The sequence below is a fragment of the Gasterosteus aculeatus genome, chromosome 14 (assembly GCF_964276395.1).
Source record: "Gasterosteus aculeatus chromosome 14, fGasAcu3.hap1.1, whole genome shotgun sequence".
Lineage (NCBI taxonomy): Eukaryota > Metazoa > Chordata > Actinopteri > Perciformes > Gasterosteidae > Gasterosteus > Gasterosteus aculeatus.
Genome location: NC_135702.1, coordinates 2,903,953 through 2,926,491, shown reverse-complemented (window position 1 = coordinate 2,926,491; position 22,539 = coordinate 2,903,953). Strand labels below are relative to the sequence as shown.

General features: G+C 47.1%; 2 protein-coding genes across 9 annotated transcripts; one reads left to right on the top strand and one right to left on the bottom strand.

Moving 5' to 3' along the window:
* The first annotated feature begins 50 nt into the window (after nt 1–50).
* LOC120831548 (rhotekin) lies at nt 51–9,468 on the top strand. Of its 7 annotated transcripts, none has more exons than XM_040197065.2 (14): nt 51–175; nt 270–505; nt 1,388–1,587; nt 2,023–2,069; nt 2,149–2,202; nt 2,382–2,499; nt 3,987–4,211; nt 4,315–4,409; nt 4,491–4,597; nt 4,685–4,813; nt 5,025–5,178; nt 6,633–6,731; nt 7,484–7,571; nt 8,792–9,468. In XM_040197065.2, exons 2-14 carry the CDS (start codon nt 488–490, stop codon nt 8,796–8,798), a joined length of 1,341 nt encoding a protein of 446 aa, XP_040052999.2. In that variant the 5' UTR covers nt 51–175; nt 270–487; the 3' UTR covers nt 8,799–9,468. The 7 variants fall into 7 exon arrangements, 4 of the variants coding, with proteins under 4 accessions (XP_040052999.2, XP_077945009.1, XP_077945010.1 ...); XR_013452635.1 differs by lacking the exon at nt 51–175 and adding an exon at nt 7,184–7,324 and having other exon boundaries at nt 349–505; XR_005714073.2 differs by lacking the exon at nt 51–175 and having other exon boundaries at nt 349–505; nt 5,025–5,231.
* A 673-nt stretch (nt 9,469–10,141) lies between these two features.
* arid6 (AT-rich interaction domain 6) lies at nt 10,142–14,949 on the bottom strand. Of its 2 annotated transcripts, none has more exons than XM_078088881.1 (6): nt 13,958–14,949; nt 13,117–13,273; nt 12,742–12,794; nt 12,486–12,583; nt 12,219–12,375; nt 10,142–11,842 (listed from the first exon to the last, which is right to left on the bottom strand). In XM_078088881.1, the coding sequence occupies exons 2-6, from the start codon at nt 13,259–13,261 to the stop codon at nt 10,547–10,549; spliced, it is 1,749 nt and encodes a 582-aa protein (XP_077945007.1). In that variant the 5' UTR covers nt 13,262–13,273; nt 13,958–14,949; the 3' UTR covers nt 10,142–10,546. The 2 variants fall into 2 exon arrangements, with proteins under 2 accessions (XP_077945007.1, XP_077945008.1); XM_078088882.1 differs by having other exon boundaries at nt 13,117–13,252; nt 13,958–14,096.
* Between the last annotated feature and the right edge of the window lie 7,590 nt (nt 14,950–22,539).

The following is a 22,539-nucleotide window of genomic DNA, read 5'->3' as shown; positions in this document are numbered from 1 at the left end:
GCGCTTGAGCCCACGCCCGGGGGTTGTTTACAGAATGAGCTGATGAGGAGGTCAAAGGTCATTAGCCCCGTGACACACAAGAACTCCAGAGCGGCGGGATGGAATTCTTCTGATGCGACGCAAACTGTCACCGAGAATCAAAGATGAACTGATTCTTGTGGATTGTTAAGGCAAAGTACGTAGAAAAAGAAATGCATAGAAACTAACTACAATGAACTTGTATCAAATATTAACCGTCATCTTAATCAATGAACTTAAACCCTGGTCAGGATGAATGGCTGCATGTGATGCAGCTGAGGGAATAGGAGGCCTGAGCCTCTAATCCCTCGTGCTGTTGTGATCTCCTGCTGAGTAACCGCTCCGTCCACCGCCGGCCCCCTGCAGCACTCAGGCACTCGGCTGTGAGATTAGTTTGCTCCGCTGGCTTAAAGGGCCGGCTGACCGGCTGAGACTGCAGCAGACCTCTGGGGCCCCGCAGGGAAGCAGCATGGGCAGTAACACCCGGGTAAGTGAGAGACGGCGTGTAGCAAATAGACCTTATTTTACTGTGCAATTGTTTGTTTTTAAGTCTTTCAATCTTCAATGATTTATGTTCGGTCTTTCTCTAAAATACATGGTTAAACAGTTGATCAATAATCCCAATTTTTTGAGCTTCGTCCTGTTTGAAAGATATTGTAATATCGCACAAATTAAAGTTTTTTTGCTGCATCGGTTTGATGAAGAAAACCAGAAACCATGAAGTGAGTTACGCAACATTCCGATCCCTGAAGCTGCACCTCGCCAGACCGCCGAGTGAAAGTTTGGTAAACCACAGAAAAACCATGTGTGCCGCGAATCGCGCACACAAAAGGGCCACTTTCAACCAGAGAGAAACGTGCTTTTCCTCATTGCTCCAGGCACGCTGCTGCTTTTCTTTTTTTTTCCTCACTAATCGAAAGGAGGACTTTGTTCCCCACCGAGACAAAGGGCTGTTGCACTCCATTGTGGCCAGCTAAATCCCAAACAACGTGTGCCGTGTCACTGCTCACCTGAGAGGAGTTAAGTCCTGGGGCTCTGACAGCTGGAACACATCCAGGGATTAATGTGACGCACCGACTGAACGCCCCCGCCGGGTCGGGGCTCTTATGCAACGGGCCTCCGAGCTGAGAGGAGGATCAGCAGAAAGTCGGCCTGCTCTCACCTGCTCACGTGCAGATGTGTGCAGGTAACAACAACCCAGCTTCCGGGCGTCTCTAAGTCGATTAGGGTTCGTCCTCTGGGGACCCGGGACTCTGGGGGGGGGGACCGGACTCTGATCTTGAGATCGGAGACATTGTCCGCTGTTTTTAATCAAAAGCATTGATCGTTTTGACTAAAAGATTCCCCTCCCTGCATGTATCCCGGCCAGGACGAGGAGGTGCTGCAGCGGATCGAGAGGGAGGTGCGAATGCGGGAGGGGGCCAGTAAGCTCCTGGCGGCCTGTTCCAGGAGAGAGCAGGCCCTGGAGGCCTCCAAGAGCCTGCTGACCTGCAACGCCCGCATCCTGGCCCTGCTCAGCCAGCTGCAGCAGATGAGGAAAGACAAAATCCTGCAGCGAGTGGGACGCAGGTGGGACGCGGGGTGCAATGAATGAATGTTGTACATGTATGTGGATAAATGCACGGGTAACCGCTCCATCAGTGGAGAGCAGGTACCTCCTGCACGCCACTAGAGGGCAGACAAGTTGACCTTTTAGTCATTTGTGTGGATCTACCTGATCACGTGTACAATGTGGAGGTAACATTAGTATCTATACTGAATTCATTAGCTCGTGCTATCTCGTTAAATTGTGGACATGGTGGAGACCTGAAATGTTCATTAAAGGCGATATGACGGTAGAATACAAAGGTTTTCATAGTGAAACATCACATCTTTATTCTGGTATTTGTGAGGTGTTCTGTGCGCACTGAGCTGTGCAGAATGCACGTCAGGTGTGTGTGTGTGTGTGTGTGTGTGTGTGTGTGCGTGCGTGCGTGCATCGATTCTCTCTTTCTTTCACCGCAGGCCATCTGAGGATGCCCCCCCCTGTTTGGGGAAAGTATCCCTTTCAGGTGAGTGCTGACCAAATATCGTGGAACAAGTAATTGAAAATAAACACCTGAGCCCGCGTCAGTAAATGTCCCTCTGCAGACCTGCGGATCCCGCTCATGTGGAAAGACTCGGAGTACTTCAAAAACAAAGGAGGTGAGTGAGGATTCCCCGTTGTCAGGGGAACTAATGGCACAAATGCGAACGAACGACGCTTTGTTCACACCACGATGATGGCGCGTCCTCCCCGCCGGGTGCCACCGCGGTGAAAGCGCACTAGCAGGAGCCTGTGTGAATGAACCTGTGTGAATGCGCGTGTGCGCTTTGACCTGCAGAGCTGCAGCGCTGTGCCGTTTTCTGCCTCCTCCAGTGTGGCACAGAGATCCACGACACGGACCTGGTGATGGTGGACAGGACGTTGACCGACATTTGTTTTGAAGGCGCCACCTTGTTGTGAGTCACACTGTAAAAACAGATGTTTGGAGGGTAGTATTTATAACCCATGCAAAACAAATATGTAAATTTTTCAACAGAAACAACTGCAGATTAATACATCTTTTTTTTAAGTAGAGCTTACCTTCCCTGAATAAGTAATGAGTGATATTGTTACATTTGTAATAACAATTATTAGGTATTTGGTGCTTACAATCTAAAGTTCTAAAATTTTTTGAAGGTACAGTGCATCCGGAAGTATTCACAGCGCTTCACTTTTTCCACATTTTGTTATGTTACAGCCTTATTCCAAAATGGATTCAATTCATTATTTTCCTCAACATTCTACTATGGGGCGCCGTTTGTAAAATGTTGCACGTTCCAAAATCCTGCGCAGTTTTTCCACATTTAGCATTATCATATGAACTAAAAAGCACGAGAATATTCACATGTCACTTTTTCAAACATTTAGAGACAAGACATGTACATTCATGCAATAACTTTTTTATTTAACAACTTTGTTACTGTCAAAACATTATCCTTGGAAAAGTTGATCTGATTCATCCGGTTTTGCCAGCTTGTCCTGCCGCGGCGTGAATTACCGTAATTATTGTAATGTTCAGTCGTTAAGTCTTAAATGTTAAATGTTGAGCTAAATGTAGACTCTAAATTTAACATTTACATTTAGATTTAACATTTAGAGTTAACATTTAGATTTAGATTTAACATTTAGATTTAGATTTAACATTTAGATATAACATTTAACATTTACATTTAGATTTAACATTTACATTTAGAGTTAACATTTACATTTAGATTTAACATTTAGATATAACATTTAACATTTAGATTTAACATTTAGATATAACATTTAACATTTAGATTTAACATTTAGATATAACATTTAACATTTAGATTTAGATTTAACATTTAGATATAACATTTAACTTTTACATTAAGATTTACATTTAGATTTAACATTTCTATTATTTAACAACTCTGTTACTGCCAAACATTATCCTTGGAAAAGTTATTGCATGAATGTACATGAATTTCTCTCTAAATGTTTGAAAAAGTGACATGTGAATATTGTCGTGCTTTTTTGTTCATATGATAATGCTAAATGTGGAAAAACTGCGCAGGATTTTGGAACGTGCAACATTTTACAATTGTAAAATGTTGCACGTTCCAAAATCCTGCCGTTTAAACGGCGCCCCATATTCTACACGCAACGACCCATAATGACAAAGTGAAAACAGTTTTTTACAAATTTTTGCAAATCTGTTAAAAATCAAGAACGAAAACATAACATGTACGTAAGTATTAAACGTGGGGATGCTTTACTTTAAACATGCGTTAATTGTTCCCTCACATTTATTGAGTAGACTCTATTTGCTGCTTTTTATACGCTTCTCTCCTTCAGAGTGTAACGTTTCCTTTCCAGTCGCACTAAAAAAATAAAAAAGCCCCCTTGTGATGCTCCTTGTGTGACCGTGTTGTGCGCGCAGCGACCAGGCGGCGCCGGCCTTTCAGCTGCGCGTCGAGCTGTACAGCAGCTGCGCGGTGGAGGAGTTCTCCCCGGCGGCCCCGGGCCCCCGGAGGGCGAGCTGCCTGGGGGGCTCGGTGGGATGCTCCTCGGGGAAGAAGATCCGCGCCGCGTTCGAGTCCGCGGCCGCCTGCGGCTCCGGCGGAGGGAACGCGGGACCCCCTTTGCCCCCGCCGCCGGCGCCACTGTGAGCATGACCCCCCACCCCCCCTCCTACCTCCCTCCATGCAGAGCACACCGGGGGGGGGCACGTGTGTGGTGACTGAGTGAGATGCTTTCTCTCTCCGAAGGGGGCCCAAGTACCACCTGCTGGCTCACACCACGCTGAGGATCCAACACGTCCAGGAGGGGTTCAAGACGCACGACTTGTCCCTGGCAGCGACAGGCGGGTTACGGGGCCCCTATGTCTCCTTGTCTCCTTGTCTCCTCCTCTCCTTCTGAACATTCGTCTCCGTTTCCTTCCCAGAGGACAATCCATTCTGGTTGCCTCTGTACGGCAACATGTGCTGCCGCCTAGCAGCTCAGCCCGTGTGCATGACGCAGCCGGTCACCAGTGGCCACCTCCGGGTCAAGGTGCCTTTCGTTTTTTCCTGTGAATGTGCACATTCTGACATCACGTCCACGTTTGGGTGAAAGCCGTTGTCCCGTGCTCTCTTTCAGCTGGGAGAGGAGCTGAGCGGTTGTGAAAGTGTCTACGCCGTTCTCAGGGGACAAAGTCTTCTCTGTTATCAGAGTCAAGAGGCCGCGGAGTCCGAGGCCGAGCCGTTACTAGTAATCCCCATCAAACGGGTTGGTTCTGAGCGATTAAAGTCTAAATAGGTCGATTCATTTGCGACAGCATCAAAAAAATGCTGCTCTTATGAAACTCCCACAGCGGCACCTTTCCTACGAGCAAAAAACACACAACACACTGTGTTGTCAGCGAATGAAATCCACTTTAATTAAAAAGCTATTAATTCATCATTTTAATGATGATTATACCGGGTGTGTTTATTTTCAGGAAACAACCGTCACTGAGTCAGAGGTCCATTGCCAGACTCTGCTCATCGGCACGCAGCGTCAAGGAGAGCAGGTGACCTTCGCGCTGAGGACGCCCACACCCGAGGACACGCGGCGCTGGAACCAGGCCATCAGCCGCCACGTCCACAACATGAGTGAGGCCTCGGCTAGCGGCCGCTCCGTTTCTAGCTGCCCGCGGGTGAAAAAGGTGTTCGCTTGCTCCCTGAACCTCAGTGGTGCTGTTTAGAACAAACGGGCGCACTTCAGAGGACCGACGGCCTCTCGGGCCTGGACGGCGCTCGTGCGTAGTCCCCGGGATTCGATTGTGCTCGGTTGTGACCCTCAGAGGGGGGGGGATAGCTTTGTCTTTTCAGTCACTAATATCTATGTCTGCAGGGGAGAGAGGAGTGGCTTTTCACGCATAAACATTCATTTGATCCACTGTTTTATGACGACTCATTTCCAGATCATGTGGAAAAGTAAGAAAACGAATAATGGCCGCCGCCTCCAACAGCAAATAAGCCATAACTTGCACGCTTTACACACCCGTGCACGTATCAGACGGCGCCATGCGTAGTCCCCTGGATTCGATTGTGCTCGGGGGGCCCTGTGAAGGGGCCCCGAGGGGCCCAGTGGGGACGCCCATGTTTATTCTAGGAATATTTATTCCTAGAATAAACATATGTGCGTTTTAAAGGAATGATTATACGGACATTTTATCAAGCGGTGTGTGTTTATTTTAAGGACTTGGAATACACCCACTGATACCTGCGAGGCGGCATTCTTTACTGACACGTTACTGGCAGCACTTTGTAAGACGTCTCATCTTATGGATAAAATGTCTCGCAGTAAAAAATGTGTCTGTCTGAGGAGGCGTAGAACTTCCCCATCTTGTAAATATGAACAAAAAGTAGCTTAAGACATCACTCATGGTCCGTATTCCTCCGCATCATGTCCGCTGCCGCCAGCCATATAGTTGGTACACATTTAACGTTAATGATTAATGGCGGTAATTTAATATAATTACGATGACACTCGAAAATCATATTGATGTTCTGAACAAAGCTAATTTTCTGGGCCTTGTTCTTTGGCATTGAGACATTCCGAGGAATTCTGCTTTTTAAATTACAGTCGCTGAGGTGAGTTTATTTTCATGTGAACGCGCCGGAACCAAACAAGTCTCCCCCAACACGTGGTTCAGTTTCAGAGCAGCAGCGTTTGTGAGAAAGTGACAAATCACCACGTATGTTTCATAGCGAGCGGCATTCTCGGTGTGGTAATCTGGTCGATCTGTGCGGCCGGCTACCAGTGTGTGAAAAAGCCGGATTTATAAGAGATCGCGTGGGCGGCTAAGCTCCAAAAAACAGTTTATGTTAGTTTATGTACACAGACAATAGACGAAGAAATAACCGCTTAGCGTCCCGTTGCCTCGTATTCATCGTTTGTATTTGCTAAGAGATGATCGGATGTGCTAACCGTTTCCAGAATACTCACTCAACTCCAAAAGAACTGCGTTAATTAGCAGAATAGTTCATAAGGCTCATGTGTCATGATGTGAATCTATCGCCTCCGGATGTGTTGAAACGCCTGCATTCGCCGTTTGTCGCAGACCAGTGGACGCAGTGCTGCGATCGGCTGATGAAGATCGAAAGGCCGAGCGGCAGGAAAGTCATCCCGGCGAAGCAGGGATCGCTATTCCATGAAATAGGTAGCGCGACACAAACAAGACAAACTGCACAATCCCACGAGCGGACCGCCGAACGTCGGCGTTGTAATTCAAAAGTTCTCCAGGCTTTAAATTATGTTTTCCCCACCGGTCACCCCCGGGGGGGGGGGGGGAATATCTTTGTCTTTTAAGTCACTAATATCTATGTCTGCAGGGGAGAGAGAAGTGGCTGTATTGTCACCAGCAGTGACTGCTTGTCACGCATAAACATTCATTTCATTGTTTTATGACGACTCATTTCCAGATGATGTGGGAAAGTAAGAAAACTAATAATTGCCGCCTCCAACAGCAAATAAGCCATAACTTTCACGCTTTACACACCCGTGCACGTATCAAACTGTTGGTATATATGCAAATATGTGTATGTGTGACAACAACAAGTGGGCACACCTTATGCAATGCGTTATTTGCAAACTGTGAGCTCTCCTTCGCAGAAAGGCAGTCTGCAGTCAGACGGGTTTGACTGAGTAGCGAGATCTAAAAGATACCGAGTGATACCCGACAAAGACAAGGAACCAGACACTTGAAATGGGAATATTTGGTCCCGCCCTCTGACAGAAACAGCAATCATACAGGTCGTAAAAAATGACAGCCGATCTATATCAGGAACCAATATTGGTTGTTGTTGTTTCTGGCTTCTTTAGTTCGGCTTCAATCATGCAAAAAGACATTTGACAGTTTGACTTTTCAACCTGTTAATTGGAAAAGTGACTCTTTTTTTTCTTCCCCTTTAGTAACCCCCTCATCTCCCGGCGAAGGCCACGTGGTTCCAGATTTATCGGTTGAGATCCGCACTTTGCTCTCTTCCTACCACAAGGAAAAGTATGCCGACATTGTGATACCAGCATGAATACCACCATTTCTCGTTTGTTCATTCATGCAAAAAAGCTTTTGTTGGGCCAAACTCTTCTGTCGTGCACTGAGCGGCTCAGCCGTGATTCAAAGTCAACGCCTGGCAGGATAAACACCTCTTTGACTCAAACGCACAATAGTTCTTTTCTACGGCGCGTCGTCAAACACGGACTTCTTTCCAGGCAATTTAACTTGTAAGAAAGGCAAACACCCAAAAGTTACAAACGCAATGCGCCCAAGGTGTCGGAAGACACAGATGTTACTGTTTGAGAGCTTGGCGTTGTTTTTGTGCAGAGATTAGTCGATATGTAAAGAAGAACCGGTCGTACTGGAGATTCTGATAAGTAACAAAGATGGTGCCAGGCCGGCTTTATGTAACTCTGAATGCTTCCAGTGTGTCTGCGTGTGTGTGTGTGTTTCCAGTGGTCTGGAATGTCTGAATTCATCAGTGTCCCAGTCGGGAGCGAGGCCTCCCTCTGCGTTCACGCTGCCATGTTGTACGCGGCAGGTCAGACACCGGTTGAGCGGTGGTAACTGGCTCTTGTTTTGCGCGAGGATTTGGCAGCTGCACGTGAGAAAAGAAGAAAAAGAAAAGGTTTACTAGCGATTGTGAGCGGGGAAATAGTTTCAAGTATAAAACTTTATCTCTACAATCTCCCCTGGAGTCCGAGGTGAACTTTGACAGCGATGGAGAATTTTCACCACCCGATGAATCAATAGTTGAGCCTTGAAATACACCCTGCGGGGATAATGCAATATGTTCATTTTCAAGTGTTGAGATGACAAACAGTCGCATTGCATGAAGCTATAAAAGCGTAAGTAAATTAGGCGAACGAAGAAAAGCAAGCGTAGAACTTGGGGTGCGCCTCCTCCCACCAGGATGTCACTAGTATACCGATAACCTCGTCACAGCGATGAATTCGTGCTGGTAAGGAAAAGGATGACATCCTCATTCCAACAGATGCCCAGGACAGATATCAGGTTCTAACTGACACTCATCGCGTCAACTGCTGGGAAATCAGGCGCTCTTGCTTCCCGGACTGGAATGTGAATTTGGGTGTGTTGGCGCTTATATAATTTCACACAGATAATTACATACCGAACTGATGAAGGTGAAGTTTTGGTTCATTTCAACGTTGTACAGTTTAGCAGTTTTCTCACGTTTTTTTTTCTTCCTTTTTCTCCTACAGTTACTGACGCAGTCGCAGCGAGGCGCCGCTCCGGTTGCGTTTGTTTGTGCTCGAGGAGACAGACGTGGGCACGAAAGATGCAAACTGCTGAACCGATAGATGAACCTTGCTTTCTCAGAGATTGTCACATGAAAATTAATTATTTCTAAAGGCCGAGTCATGCACACTTGACACGATGATTGATGACCATGTCATGGCGCCTCCTGGAAGCCTGAGGCACAGATACCTCGGAAAACTGAACGCACAATTAATAATTTTGTGGAACCGGAAAATGCGACACTGTCATTATACCTAATTATCTAATTGGACATAATTTTTTACGACATTGTGATCTTGTAGGCATGACTACCGGTTGTCTGAGCTCAGTAAATTCTTCTCAGGGACTTAAAAAGTAAGGCAATTAAAGAAAAACAAACAAGGCAAATCTCTTGTTTTGATGATAACAAAATAGCAACGTTATCTCATGGAGGTTTCTGGGTGAACTATAAAATATTTGCGGTTTGCTAAACAGGTTCACACTGCCAAAAAAAAGTCTTGTTCTTCAGTTGCGTCATTTGAAGCGATAAAGAGCAGGTAAAAAAAACAAATAAAAGAACGTCGCTAGCAGCAGCAACTCGTAAAGTTGTGACTCACTCCCTTTGTTTGTGGCTTTAGTTAAATAAAATTCTTCAATACTTGTTTTACTTGTTGACTGTTGTGATGAGCAGTGTGTCTATACAATGATGGGATCAGCTAGACGACATTACGTGTTGAATCCCAGCATGATAATTAAAGAAATGAAAATAATGCAATATGCAGCTGTGAAAAACAAAGGAAGCTTTGTATGATAGAGGTTGGTCTCCATTGACGTCACTACCTGGTGTCGCAATATAAATATCTGATGTACGTAAAAGCTGAGAAGCAACGTTTCTCCCTGTTTGTTAAACAGGGAGGGAAAACGAAATATTTAGCCTTCCACGCATCTTAATGCCAATTTTGGCACACTTTGTTTGCTATTATTAATATTCTAGCAGGTCATACAAGTAGGGTTGAGTACCGAGAACCGGTACCAACATGGCACCGGTTCCTACGCGACCCAACGCAGATTTCGGCGCTGAGCCGATTAAAAAACGTTATTTGCACGGTCCGATGACTCCGTCCTCGCAGCGGCTGACGTTAGCTTACGCTTGAGTAGCTACAGCAGCTAGCTAGCCACCTAGTTCCTATTTAATTTTTTATTTTTTCTAACATATCTTGCCCAATGAGCAGACATCTAAAATGAAATGATTAATATGCCCCAAATTCCAATGAACTAATAGATACACCTCAAGCAGTTAATATATTGTTCATAGTTAAGAAGTTCAGCCGTAGTTTGAAGCCAAGTGTTTTTTATTTATTTATCTTTACAGGTTTGTTTAAACAGTTGAGAATGGGTTTAGAGTTTGCCGTGGCATTCAAATAACTCATCGCTACATACAAGTGCAGCAATTAACAGCAGTTCATACGCCAAATCATCCAGCTCCCACACGGGACGGATTAAAGACCTTTATAGTAGTTATTTGACCTGTGCGTGTTAAAAACAGAAAACGTGGACAAATTAGCCATGAAATTGGAGTTTCACATAATTTTGATCATTTGTAGATAGTATTCTGTACAGGAGTGACATCTAAATGCTACTGAATTCCAAAGAAATATAAAATGAAGTATATAAAAAGAGCAACGCTACGTTGGGGAGCTTTTAAAGTGGTGTTGGAGTTTATTCGTCCAAACTCATCTTCACGTGGAGCTTGAGATGATTCTCCTCAGCTTCATCACTTCCTCGTTGGTGAGCTCAAGCCGAGAGGTGGCGCTGGGATTCGAACTGTCCCCGGCCGAGGGACCCACGTGCGACCCCCACCTCGCCCCCGGGGCCGCGGCTCCGTCGCGGGCCGACGAGGCAGCGGCGGAGTCAATGTTCCCCGAGGTGCCGGAGGCCTCGGTCCCTCGGTCGTAGGCGTCCCACGCACTGAGGGGTTTGGGGACGAACAACTTACTAACATCCGACGGATGGACGTCTTGGCTGGCCGCGCTTTTCAGAATACCGGCCAAAAGCAAATGCCTGTAGGCCGCAAAGTGGTCTTGGCTCGCGGCCCGGCGGTTGCCGGCGGGTTCGGCGGTCGGTGCGGGGCTCGGCGTGTCCTTGCGGGTCGACCGCAGGTCCTCGGCGTCGGAGCTGGGGGGCCGGGGATCGACGTGAAACGTCGGGTTGCCGCTGTAGAAATCCGCGTCCGCGCGATGTCCCGGCTCGAAGCCTCCCTCCCGAGGGGGCAGAGTCGGCGGCCGCTTCGCCCCGAGCGCGGCGCCCGACGACCCGCACTGCCTCAGCCAGTTGTGAAAGACAGACAGCGGCACCTCGATCTCCATCTTGCCGCCGTTCTCCCGAGAGATTCTGGGCAGCAGGTGACTGAAGGGGAGCCCTGCCCTGACATCTGGACCCCCATCTCTGGCCTCTCCCGGCCCGCCCGCGTCTGTCCCCGCTGTCGCAGCCGAGCCCTCGTACGAGGGGCTGCTGGGGCCGGACGTGGCCTCCAAGTCGATGACGTACGCCTCGCCGGGTTTCCCGGGATGCCCATACGAGGCGTCTCCCGCTTCGCCGCGCTGCGTCTCGCTCGCGGCGTCTCTCCCCGCGCGCTGGCGATGAGGCGTGTACAGAGGGGACGGTTTGTTCAGGAACTTGGGGCTCTTGTTGGATGAAGGCGGGGCGAACGATGAGGCGGGAACGCTGTCGGCGTCCCGCCAGGGCGCCTTGACGCTGAGGTTCAGCGGCTCCGCCAATCCAGATGTCGTCCTGTACTGTTCCGCCAGGTAGCGCAACTGCTCCAGGGGCTCCTGTGACCTGTCTGTTGGGCTTTGATGAGATGGAGGGAAGGGGAACAGGGTTTTGGGGGGAGAGGGCCTGTGTGGCATCAACACCGAGGAGGAGCTGGGCATTTGGGGGGGCAGAACCGCGTGGCTGGGGTGAAATTGGTGAGCGTAGTAGGGCGTCAGTGGGAAGACGGGCTCACGCAAGTCCGACTGGAGCATTTGAGGGTTCTGTTGGAAAGACAAGGGGTCCGTCAGCCGAGGAAGGAATAGAGATAAGAAGCAACAAGTGAGTGCTGGAACACTCTCTGGCAGGGAGCAGTGTAGATTCCAGGAAATGAATTTGTAATTTGTATGATCTTACGGATCGATGGCCTTGCTAGCTGTTTGACCCAATTCTCTGTCTGAATGCTAAGCTAGGCTAATCAGACTCTGGCTTCAGCTACATTTTGAACAAAAAATGTATTTTGCAGCCCATGTTTAACCAAATCTCTCGGTAAAAACGTCTTCCATCTCCCACAGCGGCCTCGTCGTTAAATGTTTGCTAAACTAGCGCCGCCCTTCCCGTACGGAGGACTTTTTCAAGGTCCGCCGCCCGCCAACCAACCTGGAGCAGAGGCACGGAGAGCAGTCTGCGCTTCCGGGGCCCCTGGCCGTCGTCCTGCTCCTTGTTGTAGTTGGCGTAGAGGAAGTGCTTCGGCGGCGTGCGAGGCACCAAGTTCACCTGTTTGCCGGTCAGGTGGCATTCGAAGGGCAGAAGTAGCCTGCGGAAAATAAAAGCACAAAACAACCTTTAGGATGAATCCTTTCGGGGTGGGGGGGGGAACCACGTGTCGCGCACACGTGACCAACGGCGGCGTGTCGGTGAGCTCACTTCTCATAGTGCCGGCGGGTGCAGGTGGCCGCGCTGGTGCTCCGAGGGTTCCCCCCGAGCGTGTTGTACACCTGCTTCCACTGCTGCTGGCCGGTCACCTGCAAGGCAGCGGGGCAATTTAGGGCCTTCGTAGTAGTGTTAGTTAGTATGCGTCGATGACTACGTGAACATGGTTTCAAAATCAAACAAACTTGTACTTATGGTGAAAATAATAACGAGACCGCCGGTGAGAATTCAGTGGGAAATAGTTGCTTACCTGGTAGTAGCCACCTAAATCTTTGACAATCTTGAACATCACAAATAGATCAACTGAAAAAAGGAAAAGACAATTCATTATTAAAATGTAGGGTTTTTTAATAGAAGAACATTATTTTTGTCTTTTTTCTAATGTAATCTCTTTATTTAAGAATATACTTTTATCTTATCAAAATCGATTTTAATACAATAATAAAATAAAGCGATAGATTTAACCAGGTCATTAGAATCAAAATCACAAATTTATGTCAATATGCAGATACATAAAATATAGTCATTGCACCACATATTTGTATTATATAGAACGACTTTGGTGCATTGAACAAGTGAAATGCATTTTAAATCCACAAAATAGGATCCAAGGAAGAACAAGTACTTTGTTTGAAGCCCAGATTTGGGATTCTCTCTATCGGCGTCTCTCTCTTCCGCATGAACATGTAGAGGTCTTTGAGGAACTCATCCTCTATCATCTCCTCCACGGGCTTCTTTGGCTTCTCCTGCTGGATTCTCGTCTGCTCCATTTCTACGCGTGTCTGAGAACACCAGCAAAACACACTAAACATGACTGCGCCGATTACCCGGATCCATGGTTGATATTGAGGTATTTTAAAACAAAACATCTCATCACAGTCAATGGATGTCGATTAAAACGTGCAGCGCTACGTGGCCGGACGCAAAACGATGTCACTGTTCGGAGGTCACGCCATCGTGACCGGCGATTGATTAACGCGTCCTTTTTGATCATTCGTCAAAGTGTTACGCCGTGTTTGTACTTGTCCCCGTCGAGTCCTTCCTGTCCCTTGAGACAACATACCATTGATATGAGAGTCAAACACGGCATCAATGCCCTCTTTCATTCACGTCTTTCCTTTTGTCATTCAAAACTACTGACGTGGCTGCAGAAGTTTGCTCGCACTTGGAAAATCTGTCCCATTGAAGACACAATTTGGCTTTTATCTGACAGTGTATTTCATCATATACTACGAGTGTATTAGCATCATGTTTTATAAGCATGAGACAAAGTAACTCTGCACAGTGAAACGCTGTTTTACCCGGATTCTTTCTTCCTTCTCTCTCTTTTGCACAATAACAGTAAAATGCTGCTTAACCAACAGCTCGTTCCAGAACCCACATCTTTAATTCTAGTTCTAGCAAAAGCGTCCTTTGAATAAAGTCACAGAGCAACTGTGCATTCCATCCCGGACAGTGTTCCTCACCTGTGTTTCAATGGAGAGGAAAAGGATGGATCATATCACGGCGGTGATGGCGAGAATACAGCCGACAGCCTGAAGTGTCCTCCGCTGTTTGAAATCAGTGCACACACACACCTGTCCCTGGTACCTGTGTGACAGCGTGGGTGACTGGCTGTGAACCGAGGGGGTGTTGACGTCGGACCAGTTCAACCTGCTCTTGAGCACATTTAAAAAAAAAAAAAACGTCCGCTAGATTATTTCACAAAAATTACCCGAATTACGAGAGAATAAGTGGCTTCAAAGTGTCCACGTGGAAGGAGTTTTAATTCGAACGACTCAAGTTTAGATATTTATGGGTTTACAACCACGGGTCCAATCAGAACCAAAAATGCATCAGATGCAGAAGGAGTATAAGAATGGAAAAATAATAATGCTTTTTTACTTCCTTTTGACTGGTTGCCTCCCTTTCTTTTTTTCGCGTGGCAGAATTATGCAAATCCCAAATCACGTCATCGGCGACTCTATTGTAGAACGTTCATAAAACAAAAGAATATTGATTTTGCCAACATGTTGCCTGCTCATTGTCCAGACTTCACACACCACCTAAATGTTACAAAAAGCAACTCACACAAAACCAAAAGCAGTCCAACCAGGTGGTAAACAACCTGATTAAACCGACCACTGAGTGACGGATGAGGGCGAAGGAAATACAAAAACTATAATTACTGTTAAAAGGTGGTTGTGCCCGCACATTCCAAGCCAATTTATTGGCTGCAGCGAATTGTTTTCACTGGAATCCGGCCGTGATGTCATTCCGGTCCAGGGCGTTTTCCCGGAGTGCCACCGACCTCATGATGACCGTCCTCCGACCTCACGATGAAACCGTGAAGAATCACGGGAAGAATGATTCACGAATGAAGGTGTCGCTCCATCACAGTCGGCCTCCCTGTGAGCTCCCTTAAGTCTGTTTATACTGACACTGAGTCAACACGACCCCCCTCCCCTCAAAACTCTTCTTACACATTGCTGCCAATTGCACGCTTGAGTCTGCAGCATCTTGCAGCGCGTGGGCGGCTGCGTGTGTTTTTTAACCCGCAGTTTTAATAAATGACTTGAGAACCCGCTTGGTGGGAGGCGGGAGAGCTGGGTGAGTTTTTGTCACGGTGGGTGGAAGGCAGGACTCAATCGCAGAGTTTGTTCAAGCAACAAAAGGGACTTTAATAGTACAAAAAAGGTTTTTAAAATCAAAAGGCAAACACGAAGGCAGAAACAGGAACCAGGATCGGGAACAGGCACATGGACAGGACCTCCAAACAGTTAACAATGACGCACAACAGACAGGTGCAGGTGATTGGAAACAGCTGGGAACTATCATGACATGGCAGACAATCACAGGGGAAGACAGGACGAGGCAGGAAGTGACCCAGGGAGAACAGAGGCAAGAAACTACAGAATAAAACCAGACATGAACACAAACCGTGACACAAACGGAGATCTGGCGGTCGGTTATTTGGGAACATGTTGACCCCGGCAGGGGGGGTCACGGTTCCAATCCATCACGCGGCCCCCCGAGCTGCACGGCGTCGCCGCACCGTCCCGCTTTTAAGTCTCCAACTTTCCTTTCTGATGAAAAGGCTCGTAATGATCATGAAGCCGAGTACACACAGAGGTCAGTTGGCGTTTTATCGTAGTGTTCATGGGCAGATGTTTTGTTTGCCTGCCAAACGCACGGCCAGGTTGAGTATGAAGACGGGATACTTTTTACCCGAGGTTTCTCCGCATAAAAGCAGTCTCACATGATTCAATGCAGCTTTGAAAGGCATTGATCATTAACCGATTAAATGAAGCAAAACAACACAGTTTCTGGGCCGAAAGTCTGCAAGAACTCTGAGAACAAATCACAAAGAAACAAATGTTGACGTTTCCTTGACAAGCAGGCTGTGATGAATACAATAATGACCTCACGTATACACTATTTTATAATATATAATAATGTGGTATGTTCATGTCAGCGTTAGTCAGCCTTGACTCAGACGGGTGGACTTACGCAACCTCAGGGGAACATACAAACAGCACCTAAATTCCACAACAAGGGTTTGTGTAAACTGCACCTTAATCCCATAATGTCAAGCAGTTATTATTTTAATGGGGACCGATTTGGCAGCAGGCGTGGTTGATTTCAGGAGGGCTGATTGGCAGCCGTGGAAGTGGCACATTAGACGTTTAATTGCCCCGGGGACCTGCCCGTCATGGTGTGAAATAAGGACAGTCGTCTTCCTTCAGGCAAATTCAAAAGATTATCACAAACTGCGTGATTGTGATTTCTGGTACCGGTAAAAAAAGGACGTTTGGCACAAAAGACCCATTTGTGGTGTTAAAGAGAACGCACGAGGAGCGGCGAGCCAGCAAACAGTCGCATGTATCAATTTCAGGGATGTGTGCGATTTGTGCGTCCGTGCAGTAGAACAATAGAAGCGTAGATGGTAACGCACACTTCCACTGGCGGCAATGCACCAAGAAAAATGTGGTGACATTTCCTTGATCAGACGGCCTTGATAACTTTGAAAAAAAAAAAAAGAATGTTTCTAGCGTTTCCAGGAATAATCCTCTGTTTCTGCGCTGAGTGAAAACGACCTCAGGAGTTGGAATGAAGCCCGGTGGTAGAACAGGTTGGTCGGGGCTTGTGTTCTTTTTTCATTCCTTCCTCCAACTGTCACACAAAGGGAGACAGAGAGAAGGAAAGTTATTTATGCGATAAACCTGATGCCAAATTTACAGAGGATGCACTGATGATTATCATAAGAAATAAAGTTGTTCATGTGTGCAATTATTTCAGTTTAGGCATTCAAATGATTTTTACACCAATTTTTAACATCTGTCTTCATCATTTGATGATTTCCAAACGAGTTACTCTTAAAAGCCTTATGGGACGTTTACCCTCCCATCTGTGCTCGATTGTGCCTTGTCATGCAACCCGTGTCCTGATATCTCAATATTCGGCGCCCTCGGTTGAATTGTCTTAGGCCTCATGGAACGCTGCATGAATTCTGTTGTCGATCAGCTCATCACACGGGAGGGGACAGCTCCGGACCCTCGGCGGGCCACAATCCCACCGCGTCATTGGTGAGATGGTTCCACCAGTGAACGGATTCACCCTCAATAGACCACTGAGCGAGTTTCCCGTCCCCGTCCCCGTATCACCTCTGACGCACAGACCGTTATCAGCAGAGAAACCAGTGTTCCGTGACACCGTGCAGGAACAGTGTGGTTTTGTTAAGAGAGGCTGACGTGTGCGTGTCGGACGTTGGGTCGGTACAGAGAACCTGTCTCACAGGGTTTATGAAACTAAAGGCTGATGACAGCCTGTTGGCACTGTTGATCTTTTTAAATACACAAAATAAATAAATCTAAGTATTAATGTCCAAAGAATGTTTCATCATCCATAAATAAAAGCAAGATTCACAAATGTCTCTGTGATTTGTGAGTAATTTAAGATGTTGGCAGGTGCATTTCTAATCCTTCCCCATGATTATTGATTCAACAAGATTTGTTAGACGTCCTGTAAATAATAGCGTTCATTATCGGTGTATTCAGGTTGAGTTGTATTTATTTCACTTAAATGAATCATATTAGTTTGTGAAATTAAAAATACATCATGAATTTCTCACAAATCGTCACACACTTTTATGTGCAGATTTATTTGCAGATAACGAGACAAGATTGAATTCAATAACAAAGATAAACTTTTGAAGATGCCCTCTGGAGTTTCTGTAAAAAAAAAAAAACTTACATTGTTCTTTTCTTACGGTGTAACTAAAGGAATCACCGAGCGGCTGGTAACCGGGCGAAGGTGGGAGGTGGGAGGTGGGTGCAGCACGCGGTTTCCTGGTGCGTGTCGGGTGTCCAGTGGAACATTATCGCCGTTGCAATGAGGAGGTGGGGGGGGGGTGCATGAAGGAAGTAAAATGCAAATTAAATGAGGATTTGAAACCGATGTGGTTTTCTTTTTGTTCTTTTTTGTCCTTTATTGCACCGTCATTGAGTGCAGCCAGTAAACTGATGACTAAATGCATCGTCACCAATGAACCTCCTGGTTGTCAGAATTCGGCCAACACGCCAGGACGTCTGTTTGGTTCTTCGCTGTTACTTTCCGGCCTTCTGTTCTACCAGAAGTTGCCCCGCGTGTGAATCGGGGACACTTTGAGGACGGAAGGTTCCTCCCGTCTCCACACAGTGGAGCTGTGGCTCAAGCCTGCACCTCGACTCCTGCCCTTCACGTTCTGGGTATTTCATCCTCAGCGAAAAGCAACTACCCCTACGTGCACATGTTTTTTGCATTAATATGTTTAGTATTGGGGCCTGTACATGTTGCTGGTGATGTGTGGTAGGCAACAAACACGTGTGTCAATCACGGGGGGGGGGGGGTCCACTGGTTATTTTTCCTCAGTTTGAGATGCTGATTTTCTTTTTCTATTCATTTTTATTTCCTGTCCGGCATCCATGGAAAACTGACTTGAACGCATCTGTAATAAAGAGTAAATTCAGACTATTGTGTATCATTAGCTGAAGGATGACATGTGTGGAAATAGCAACAAAATTCTGCATCTCTCACTGTGCCGGACGGCGTGCGGCTAAATTATCATTTCAGAGGCAAATGCTCAGATCGACAATAGTTATGTTTGGGTGAACCGCTCTGCAAAGGTCACGCCAACGAGGGACTGACAAATGTCAAACAGCCGTCTCTGAAGTTTCGTCCTTTGTAGCATCTGACGTATTGATATTCTCTCCCAGACACCAAAAATGTCATTACCGATGTTTCGATGCGGAATTTGCGTTCGCCTCTCCGATGGTAATTGAGCATTGATGGACGTCTGTGGAAGATATGAACCTCAGACGTGCGCGTGCGCGTCGGGGGTATTTGCGTCATTTTGAGCAAATACCCCCGACCTTTTTTTTGCCCTCGGTGCCCTTTCAAACCGAGAGATGGAATTTCTAGCGGTGATCAACACTCGAGGCTCCAACAACCCAAAGGGGCCTTTTGGAGGACATTTATAACATAGCAAATGTTGCATGAAAGGGAGCCTTAAAGACAAGATATTAATATAAACTACTGGTTTGCCCCAATGCAGGAATAGTAACGCTGATCTAACGCAGGTAAGTCGCTGCTTGACTTTTGATCACATCACTTTTTTTATTCGAGCGATATGTGTAAAAATCTCAGACGACAATTGTGTTGAATCTGAAGACGTGTCTGTATTTGGTGAGAGGAGAACGTAACTCTGCAGTGTCTTAACTCAACAAGGCTGCTTGGCTCTGAGCTGATGTACTTGTTTTGTCAGAATTTACAGGAGTCATGCGAAAATGTCACAAGACTAGATGTCGTTATTATTTATTGAAGCTATTTAAACGCTGATTTCAGTCATGTGGAAACAAAGGGAGCTTTCCTCAACAGTAACAGATACAATTATCACACAGGGATGTCAACATAATCGCAAGGACAAAATTCCGAGGCGCTCGTGCATCTTTGTTGGTTGTCACACTGGTGAGTTTGAACCTTCCTCCTCCTCCTCCTCCTCCTCCTCCTCCTCCTCCTCCTGCAGCTGTTCCAATAACCTGAGGAGTTTGACAACGCAGGGGGTGGAAATATGGGAACATAGTGTCCAGTAAACCGGCCTCTAATCCCTCAAAACTCAATTGTGTAAATGAAATCGCCTGATGATTCCTGTCTGGATTCACCTCTAAGAACTGCGAATGCTCACAGGGGATAAGCGGCGGTCCGGAATCGACGGTTATTAAAGGGGCAAAGCGACAGGTAGCAAAACAGCTGCTGACGCTGCGCACGTTTGTCGGAGCGCAACAACCGCAAATTGTGTCGTAGACGGATTGTGTGCAACGTATGTCCGCTCGGACAAACCAACGCGCTACTCGCACAAGCTCGTTTTGAGATGAATACCTTCTACGGACTTGGAAAGGCCGTTGCTGCAGCGCAAGATTTCAAAGCAATACGATTTTGTGGCCCTGATGTGTCCACGGTTCGCTTTGTCTCCAATGAGCATCACTCAGCCATGTTTTTCAATCATCTGTCTCTTGAGAGACAAAGCGTATTCATCTCCACCGCGGCTTTAAGTGTGTAATTAACTCCGCGATTGTGTGTTTTTTCTTCTTTTCTCTTCTCGCTGGAACGTGTAGAATTGAGGCGTTTGCCAACACAACGGAGAGCTGCGGTACTCAGCTGCCCGTTAACCAGGGCCGAGGCGTTTGGATGGCATTCGCCCCCACCGCCGACCACCTCCCGCGGTGGCTAAAGTCCCACAATGCACCTGGTTCATCAGCAGCAGCTGCACCCAGAAAGGCTCCGAGGGGTCAGGGAGAAACAGTAAAAGTAAACGCAGGGAGGAGGTTCAGGTGACCTGTTGCTCCTCCATAACATGCGATCAGATTGTACTGCACACACCCCCCCTATCGCCCCCCCACCCACCTTTCTCAGTGAGACAGGGCTGTGATCCTACTGTGGGCCCATATTCAGCCATATCGTGAAGCCTTGAAACGGGGGAAATAACAGCGCCGATGGCCCACTCGAGTGGGCGCTTCTCCTCTCTTCACACCTCAATGGTGTCAGGGTGGGAGCGTCTAATTATGAGAGCTTATTTTCTGTGTTAGAGGGGCGACGGCCTCATTAGGGAGGCGCCGCGGAAGTGAGCGCGAGTGGCGGCCGCTTTTGACGGAGGACGCCGTGATTGGGGATCCACTCGCTCGCTTTCTTTTCAATTACAGAGCACATTAGCTTTTTAAGTTCAGGGGTAAGTGCCCCCTCCCTCTGTGTGTGTGTGTGTGTGTGTGTGTGTGTGTGTGTGTGTGTGCGCTGCCTTCAGCTGTCATTCTTCAGGCAAACACATTGGCGGGTGGATACTGCGTTTGCCCTTTGCTGATATTGGTTGTCTGCCAAGCCATCAATAATAATTACTTGCGCTTATTCTGACGGGAGGCGGAGCAAGAAGGCGAGTCGGTGCGACGGGAACTTCCAGCGTGGCTCCACTGCGCGTCATTTACTCGATGAAGGGAACCCGTTTGTTGGCTTCACGGCGTCGTCGGTGTGGCTGATGAATGCACGAATATACATCGACCGCGTCCTTTGTTTTCACACTCAATACATCGAAAAACGACTTCTTCATAGACTTTAAACACACTGCAGCCCCCTTTGTTGGCGGTGAGGAACGTGCCGGTGGAACCTCTGCTCAGCACCAGCCGTGCTGCAAACATCTGGACTGAAAACATCTACCTGGGGCCCGACCCTCGGGGGCTCCAGGGAGGGTCCGAGCACCGTCGGGGGGGTTCGGGCTGCCAGCGGAGTGGAAGGTCTGCTGGAATTAGCAGATCAGTCACAGCTGGGCAGCAGAACGTCAAGCGTAAAGCTCCCGATGTTCTTGCTGGCGTGTGTTACAGTGAGAAAGGCTTTTTGGTAGAACGACACGCTCCTCGTGTGTTGAAACAGGTTTCCGTGGCGACCGCAGCGGCTGTTTTTAGTCTTGTGTTATTAATAAAGATTACGGATATAAGATAATATTGTGTAATCAGTAAAAGGACGTAAGTGGAGGGAATTCAAGCGGTTGAAGCTCTTTTGAATGAAATTCAGCATTTCTTTGGTTCATCCACATCTGTAAAAGCAACCATTTAATGAGCAGCAGTTAAGCTTTCTTCACCTTCAAGCAGTTTAAACGTCGCCTTTGAACGTCAAATCTAGAAAAACAGATCCTAACAAAAAAAAAACCTGTTAATTAAACTGTTGGCAGAACAGCAGAACAGCGGAACCTGTTCCGCCTCGGAGGATTTTCAAAGAAAGAAAACAAATAAATCTTGGTGAGAAAGTCTTGCAACCTGTTTTTCTTGATTTGCTTTGCTCACCATCTCAAACCTTATTACATCTCTACATGCTCTGGATGCAATGTACGTTATACTTTCTGTAACAAGTGGGCCAATAGTTATGAATAATAAGCATGCAAACAGTAACGTAAATCATGCAAACATCACAGATTTTTGACCCTCATATTCACCCTTTAATAGAAATGTTACCAGCCAGTCTCTGAAAAACATACATTAAATCCCAAAGGTAAAGCTAACTAAACTAAACTGGTTTGTACCCACAGCTACACAGCTGCCATCTAAGTCTCTTTACCCCCCCCCCCCACCACCAGAGTGACGGCTGCCAGGAAGCCCCGCCCCCATTTCCTGCAAAAGGTTCCCATAATGCAGTTGTGATGAGGTCATCACGCTGTGAAGGGCCCTCCAGAAGACGCTCCGCATCACAGAGGAACAGGGTAAACAGGTAAGATGTGAGAGGCACCCTCCCCCCCCCCCCCCTCCCCCTTCCCCCCCCCCACGGTAAGTCGGAAACATGCGTCGTCATGGATACTGACAGATGCCGCGCTCCAGCATCTGTTACTGTGTTATGTCTCACCGCAAATGAAGTAATCCTCTCTTCTCTTCTTCGTCGTCGAGCCTTAAAAAAAAAAAAAAAGAAACGTCACCAGACTTCAGTGTGTTTTATCATTAAAAATCCTCTCTGGCTGATTGGTCGCTGAGGGCTTTTCAGCATCTACGCCGAGATA

What these genes read in the sequence shown, in the direction of transcription:
- LOC120831548 (XM_040197065.2), top strand. An exon ending in TTTGAAGGCGCCACCTTGTT is followed by an intron (nt 2,500 to 3,986) that starts GTGAGTCACACT and finishes TTGTGCGCGCAG; the next exon opens with CGACCAGGCGGCGCCGGCCT. An exon ending in GTGGCCACCTCCGGGTCAAG is followed by an intron (nt 4,598 to 4,684) that starts GTGCCTTTCGTT and finishes GCTCTCTTTCAG; the next exon opens with CTGGGAGAGGAGCTGAGCGG.
- arid6 (XM_078088881.1), bottom strand. Translation starts at nt 13,261, where the DNA reads ATGGAGCAGACGAGAATCCAGCAGGAGAAGCCAAAGAAGCCCGTGGAG. An exon ending in ACCCGCCGGCACTATGAGAA is followed by an intron (nt 12,376 to 12,485) that starts GTGAGCTCACCG and finishes TATTTTCCGCAG; the next exon opens with GCTACTTCTGCCCTTCGAAT. An exon ending in TCTCCGTGCCTCTGCTCCAG is followed by an intron (nt 11,843 to 12,218) that starts GTTGGTTGGCGG and finishes TCTTTCCAACAG; the next exon opens with AACCCTCAAATGCTCCAGTC.